Source organism: Etheostoma spectabile, chromosome 12 (genome assembly GCF_008692095.1).
Source record: "Etheostoma spectabile isolate EspeVRDwgs_2016 chromosome 12, UIUC_Espe_1.0, whole genome shotgun sequence".
NCBI lineage: Eukaryota > Metazoa > Chordata > Actinopteri > Perciformes > Percidae > Etheostoma > Etheostoma spectabile.
This window is the reverse complement of record NC_045744.1, coordinates 2,877,936-2,885,290: the sequence shown is the minus strand read 5'-3', so window position 1 is coordinate 2,885,290 and position 7,355 is coordinate 2,877,936. Positions and strand designations below refer to the sequence as shown.

Genomic DNA, 7,355 nt, shown 5'->3' with positions numbered 1-7,355 from the left:
TTGTAAAATGTATATGAATATGCAAAGTAACTAAAGCTATAAAAAAAGACAGGGGAAACATGCAATAAGTAAGTATGAGAAAAAGAAAATACTCAGTTAAAAGTATTGAAGTATGGCATTGTTGTAAAATGTTTGTAAAGCACTTAAATAAGAAATTCATGTTGTTTAGTTTAAAACTAAAGGTAGTCTATAGGAAATTGTCAATTATAGTGTGATTAAAATTCAATATTTACATTATTTACAGTACTTGATTTACGGCTGATATGTGAAAAGGTACACAACCTTATTTGTTTAACAGTAATTTAGTTTTAATGCGAATCATCTCAGGAAGTGCTTTTATTTTGAAGTAGCCTACACAGAAGTTTTCTGTTGTGTGCTCTTGCTAGCTAACTGAGATGAACGTGAGACGCTAGATGTAAAACATGTCCGTCTGCTTACTTTGCTGTTTGTAAAACTGGAACATGTTGAACAGTAAATGGTCAGAGTCAATTCCACTACAGGCATAGTAACCATAGTTACTCTCCACGGCTGATAAAATGCAATGGTATTTACTTATCTATTCTTAAAAAACAAAACACTAAATGTGTTAAAATGCGTTGTAACTCACGTTACTAAGATTGTAACAAGTATAATATAACTGAAATTTAATTAGTAATGCGTTATATTACTGCGTTACAGCAAAAAGGAATACATTACTGTAATTGCGTTACTTTGGTAACGTGTTAATGCCAACACGTCTACTTATGTGTGAAATCAGAGACCGATGATTTCAGATCTGACACTGTTATTGCAAACTGCACATGTTCCATGCTTGACAGGTGTGGCAACAGTGACAAAAAAAAAAATTGAAAGTGCAAGACTTAAATGTGTTTCAACAGCGTAATGGCAAACTCTCCAAATGGAGACGCAGACACAAGGTTGACATAGGGCAGAAGTGATCAGTGAAGGATATTGGCTGACAGCAGGCAGATATCCGAGCTGGCAGGACAGAGGAGCACAGAGAATATGGATGAAGCAACAGCAAAATGGTTTCGCCTCACCATCACTTTCATTCCCCCTGAGGACGGCTGAGTGAGGAACGGTTGAGAAAATACGTGTCTACCTACTCCAGGAGACGCTGTATCATCTATACAGGAGAGTATAAACAAAGCTGAACAAACTGTCTTAAGCACAAGATGTGATTCTTCTGTATTCACCCCTCGATCTGTCTGCACAGACACACTCTCTCTCGTCCCTGTAGCAGCAAAAAAAAAAAAGCTTTCCTTCCTCTTTCCCTATTACCATTTCTGGCAAAGTGATCTTACATTCACATTTAAAGACATTGAGCTCATTTCACACAATTTATGCTGGGTGGGTCAAAAGATAAGAGGAACATCGTTTAAATCCCTAATGTGAAGAAACTCTGTGTATGTATTGATTTTGAGAAAAGAGAATTATGGTTGTTTTGGGGTTGATTGATTATTATATTAAGCTTTTCTTTTCAAAGTGGATTTACTTTATAATTATACGTAAACTTTATAAAGTATAGGAAACCTGGCTTTTTTTTCTTATAACGTTTATGACTCACAATGGAGAGCTTTTTATAATCTTTTTTCCCAAATGTTAATAAAAACAGCATTTATTTATTTTTCTTGGCTTAAATGCAGCACAATTATCCTTTTATGAAATTGGCTTTAAAAAGGTTTTACGCCCCCAAAGGATGCAGATAAACTCAGAGAGGAGCATGTAATCCCTAAATCATAATTAAAACGTGATAATCACCAAATTTAGAGCAACAAGGACTGTACCTGATAGTGATGCTGAGCTTTTGGTGTTTATTTATTTTGTAAATAAAATAATCCAACAATAACTCCTTGGGCCCTATCTTGTCTTGTGCTATTTTAAGACCGACGCAGTTAATCTCCCGTCCTGCGCCCACATTGTTTAAGTAGCAAATGCACCTGCACCCACCTTTGCGCCCATGGGTGTGCTGGTCTTACTGGGAGGTGTGTTCAGGTGAATTATTGGCATATTGCTATCTTCAAGAAGCAGTAAGTGATTGACCAACAGAAATCTGGCTGCATTAATAAAATGCACCTAGAATGCCTAATATTACGGTGCAAATCTGCCATCATAATAGCAATGCGCCAAGGTACAAACGTGCCTGGCTTTTACAGGGAATGGGAGATGACCTCTGATTGGTTGATTGCATGTCACGCCCAAAACACACCTATGAATTAATAAAGCCTCTAAGTACAACCCTTTTTAACCATGCGCCCGGCTCACGGAACCTTTTTTCCGCCGTCTTGCTAGCAAAAGTGGATTTGGCCCTAAACGCACCTGCGCCACGCGTTGAAATAGGGCCCCTTGTCTCTCACCTGATCGGAGCTGTTTGATGCGACCCTGGCTGTTGAAGGGCTCGACGGGCAGAAAGTCTTTGAACCAGGAGATCTCCGGGTCGGGAATGCCGCTGGCAGCGCACAGCATGGTCGCCGTCTTTGTCCGCTCCACCACCTTCAGCTGGGGTCCCATGTCTATACTGGGGAAGCCAAGTGGCAACAGGTCCTCTGGAAGGATGAAGAGAAAGAAAGAACGTAGTCACAATTTATGCAAGCAGCATTCAAAACTCACAGCAAGCAGTCGACACACAAAGTACAGCTGTGGCTGACGGAAATGCCATTCGTTTTGAAGGTATCTGGTCATAAAACAAAGTATTGGACACATTATAATTGTGACTTTATGATGGTGCAAAAAACGTTAAGGGATCACCAAAGTTATTACACTTCATCCTGAGCGGGACATTGATGTTTGTACCAGATTTCATGCAATCCATCCAGTGTAGTTGTTTTTCTCATTTTACTCAAAACCACAAGATGAGTTAATGGTGCTTAAGGAAAAGTCAGGGATAACCAAAGCCATTCAGATGCATCATGTGGGGACCATGGATGTTTGTGACATACAATGCCACACCTAGAGTCAAGCGCTATGAAAAAAAGATAGTGATAAAAGATAGGGACAGAGGGTTGGTGATCAGGGAGGGGGGAAGCATTCAACGATTGACGGGCTTGCTACTAGCAGTTATCAGTTTCTCTTTAATGACCATTGACAAGCAAAGAAAACAGACTACACCCGCCTACAACCGCGATGGCTGCACCTGATTGGGCAAACGCTTTACTCATGGGCTGTCTGCTCCCAGATTTCAAAACAGACCAACATGGTGGCTCGTTTGGAAACGTTCTCTTATTTAAGAAGATAGTTCACCGAAATGTGTTTCTGAAAATATTTTATGCAAGAAATAGGCTATGCAGTTGCTGAATATGTCTTAATTTCAGATCTACAACGGTCAGTTTAGAAGATTTTTGGGGAGTTTTGGAAAGGCAGGCTGGACGCCCCTGATTTGCACAAGGTAGTCTGGACAACTTTATGCAAATGAGGAGCAGAAAACTCAACGCTACGCTTCACGAAAGTGACCGCGACAATACCAGATTCCATCGCTCAGCTGCTGACATAGGAATGGGAAGTGTAGAAATGATGCTTGCCAGTGGACATGTGCCATTAGATAACAAGGTAATAGTAAGGTTTGCTCAAACATTATGTCGAAGCAAATCCACTGCGACAATGATGAGCAAATGTGTTTACTCCTTATTTTTTGGGACAGTTGATCTGTAGTTTTTCAAAACACAGCTGACCGGTTTATCTGCCGCACAGAAACAGAGTCGACACTGAATCCCTACTTGTCCTTTTTTGGGGTGAAACACAAGACTTGCGAGATGTGAGATGCCACTGTTCCCCGCCTTTAACATCTGCAGGCCCCTGAAAGTGGAGATACTGGCGAGGACAGCGAAGCCACTGTATCCTTCCTCATGAAAACCTGTTAGCTTCTACCGCTAGCTAGTCATTAGGTGATCTAGCAGGCGGCACAGACACAGCTAGAGTTAAGTGTGTGTGTAACAGGCCGTTTCTACAGGAGTCTAAACATGCCGCCCAGTCAGCAGGAGCAACTTAAATGCTACACGCACACACACGCACACACGCACATACGCACGCACACACACACACACACAATACCATCTAACCTAGAAAACACAGGTGTTTGGTGGCAGTGAACTGTGAGTTTACCATGGTGTGGCCCTGTGTTATGTGGTGGTAATGGTTCCTGTCTAATAACTATGCAGAGAGCTGCTCAGAAACAGCAGCAGCAATTAGAAGCTGGGATCAAGAGGAGGGGCAGGGCACTGGGGGTAATAAGGACTTGTTAGCAGTAATTGTTAAAATGTACCAACGATTAGAGAGGCCGATCTGGGATGTGTCTGCATAGCGTCTGGATATGTGTGTGTGTGGGGGGGCAGTAGAAAAGTTTGTGTATGTCTTGCTTGTGTGTGTTAGTAGATATTTGTTTCCTGTTGTTATTATAATAATGTACAGGGACACATCTACACATATCCAGGAAAATCAAAGTGTGTGCATGCAGAAAAACAGTTGCTTTCTATTTGACATACACACAAACACATTCACACGCACTTTCTGTGGTGAATGGGATTAAGCATCTCGGTGACAACAGTCCAGATGGCCAGACACGTAACCAAGCATCCATCAGCGCTGCTGCTTCCTCCTCTCCTTACCCTTTAACCACCTTATCCCTCTTGCACGTACACACAGACACCTCCCCCATACCTGGAACTATATTCATGTATTCCATTTTCCTAGTGCAGCAAAGCGATTACCAAGATGGCAATTTGCTTGGCTAATAAATCAAACTCGCAACAACCCCTTGATTGTCAAGCACAACAATAGAAACTCAAACTGGGCATCACTGACAAATCTGGAGCCAAACACAGTCCGAGATGCATACCGTGGCCACATCAACTGTCTGTGTGTTTTTCCTCCTCCGGGCCCCCTGCTACCTAACCACATGACAGACTTGTACCATCTGTTTCCACACACTCTGCGATGGGGATGAGAGGCTGAGTGGAGATAGGATCTATCTCCCTCTTTCTCTCTTTCCACAGTCTTCAGCTTTGGAGAGACGCCGTCAGATAGGAATGTCAAGCCGCTGCTGACGGCACGGCTGAGAGGAGGATGGAGAGGAGAAATGCCACAAAAGGCATGAGAGCAATCGTAGCTCAGAGGAGAGTCCGGTGACGGGTCTGAACACTGGGGGCGACAAACAGGCCTTTCAGCAACCTTCTGACATCAGCCAGCAGAGACCAAAGTGGAAGGAGGAGACTCCCCAACCCCCCCACCTCCCCCATTCCCAACTAATCAATGCAAATGATCCACCTGAATGGAGGCCAGTGTTACATCCATTGTCGAAAGGAGACTAAGGGGGAGATCAATAGGGAGGTGAGGAGGCGAGCTCCCCCGAGGCTAGGAATGTGCCAGGCCTACATCTGCTCCCCTCTGCCCTCCCCCAACCCCACCCCTCTCCTGAGAGGGTTCAGATGGTCTTTTTATCAACCCGCCGGCTACTACTACACGGACTCCCTGGTTGTTAATTAGAACACGCCACGGCAGCGGGCTCGGGCATGTGTATGTCTATTTGTGTGTGTGTGTGTGTGCTTGTAGGGGGGTCTGGCTCTGTATTCCAGTCAGGTCTTTTATCAATGCTACAAATATAGAGAGTAGGTGGACCTCGGATTGAGCCATTAGAAAGAAGCCGAGAGATGGATGGACGGATGGATGGGTATATATTCTTAATATACTTTATGTTTTTACCTTTTGTTGTTAAGGGCTAGAACTTATTACAGCAATAACGTATAGTTATAATAAGTTATAATACAATCTATTATGATATAATGCATAGGATTTATTGTGTTTTATTTTTTAATGAATTGTTAAATTGTTTAGCATTTAAAATATCACGAAATAGTATAAATAAAATGATGTCATTGAGCATGCTTGTTTTGTCTGACTAAATGGGCAAAACTGTTGCCAAAGATATCCAATCAACAATAGTATCAAGTAGAAAATCCTCACATTTCTTAACATGGAGCAGGACAATGTTTGGCATTTTTGCTTGTCCATTTCGTGACTACTTGTTCGATTGTTAAGTTCATACCATTAAACAAAATAGTGAAAAATGTCCATCATAGTTTCCCTGGGCCCAAGGTCTTCCAATGGCTTTGTTCAAAATTTAGCAGCAAATTCTCACATTCTTCAAAACTGGAATCAGCAAATGTTTTTTTCTAAGACACAATCAACTATCTATTACTACTAATTGTTTATCTGCATCATCTAATACCATGTCCATGGCCTAGGAAATTGCAATCAGTATTTGTGAACATGAGCTACTCCCTCTCAAAGCCAGAAACCAGAGAAGTCTCAAACTTGTGATGTCATCAAGTATAAAGTGGCAGTGGTGGCCTAAAGGTCACCTCCCAGCAAGCTTGTGACCGGGAGGTAAAATCTGGTGGGGAAGAGTAAACGAGCAGCTTGTCCCTCCCTCATTCCCACCACTGAGGTGCCCTTGAGCAAGGCCCTTAACCTCCAACCGCTCCAGTAGAGCTTCTCAGTGGCAGCAGATCCCACTGTGGTTGTACTGGGCAGGTAGGAATGTGGAACTGTGTGAATGTCGTTGCAAATGAGAATTTGTTCTCAATTGACTTACCGGGATAAATGAAGGTTAAAAATAAAAAAGTCTGAAGCTGCTTCACCGATAATTGTTATTCTCTCTAGTGTTTTCAGTTGTGAAACAGAAAATGTGCCCATGTACTCAGAACATTCCCCTGGCTGCTCTCATTGCATCTATAACATCTTTCCTAATTCATTGTTTGTGGAGCAGTTCCACATGTTATACTTGATGGCATCAGGTATAACAAGTAAAAGACAGACAGAAAGGCAGGCAGAGAAACAAACAGACAGACAGACAGACAGACAAGCAGGCAGGCAGACAGATAGACACACAGACAGGCAGAACAGAGGCTATAGGGATCAGCCAGGCTCCTGGATGAGTCAGTGGCTGCTTGAAATAGACACTGCGGGCATGGCCTTGATCACACTTTTCACCAAATGAATCATTTATCAAACACAAACACTGCTGCACAAAAGTACCGCTTATGTTTCATCTCCTGGTTAAATTGATAAGACAGCCTATGGAAAAATGCGCCATGTGTATATAAACACTGTGTGTGTGTGTCAACAGCTTTTGGGGGAACGTTGGCAAGGACCAACCAGCATTGTTCCCTGGAGCTCTGTGTTTGTGTGTGTTTGTTTGTATCAAGAGGTTGAAAGCTTACATTTTGGCCTGGTTGTGTTTGCAGAAGGGCAATCAGGCCTGGTGCCCAAAACCAGTCAGTGGAGCCAACCAAATCTGGGCAAATATGCAATTCTTGCATCCGCGTGCACACACACACACACACACACACACACACACACAC

At 42.7% G+C, this 7,355-nt stretch overlaps 1 protein-coding gene across 15 annotated transcripts in view; it reads right to left on the bottom strand.

Annotated features, from left to right (window-relative positions):
- Window positions 1–7,355, bottom strand: part of ptprsb (protein tyrosine phosphatase receptor type Sb) — an 81,006-nt gene that overhangs the window by 41,275 nt on the left and 32,376 nt on the right. For all 15 annotated transcript variants that reach the window (XR_004334228.1, XR_004334230.1, XR_004334232.1 and 12 more), the window contains exon 5: window positions 2,358–2,546. Coding sequence is in view for 6 of the 15 variants with exons in the window: in XM_032530447.1 (XP_032386338.1) it covers window positions 2,358–2,546 (189 nt within the window). In the remaining 9 variants the exon portion in view is untranslated. The remainder of the gene's footprint in view (window positions 1–2,357; window positions 2,547–7,355) is intronic.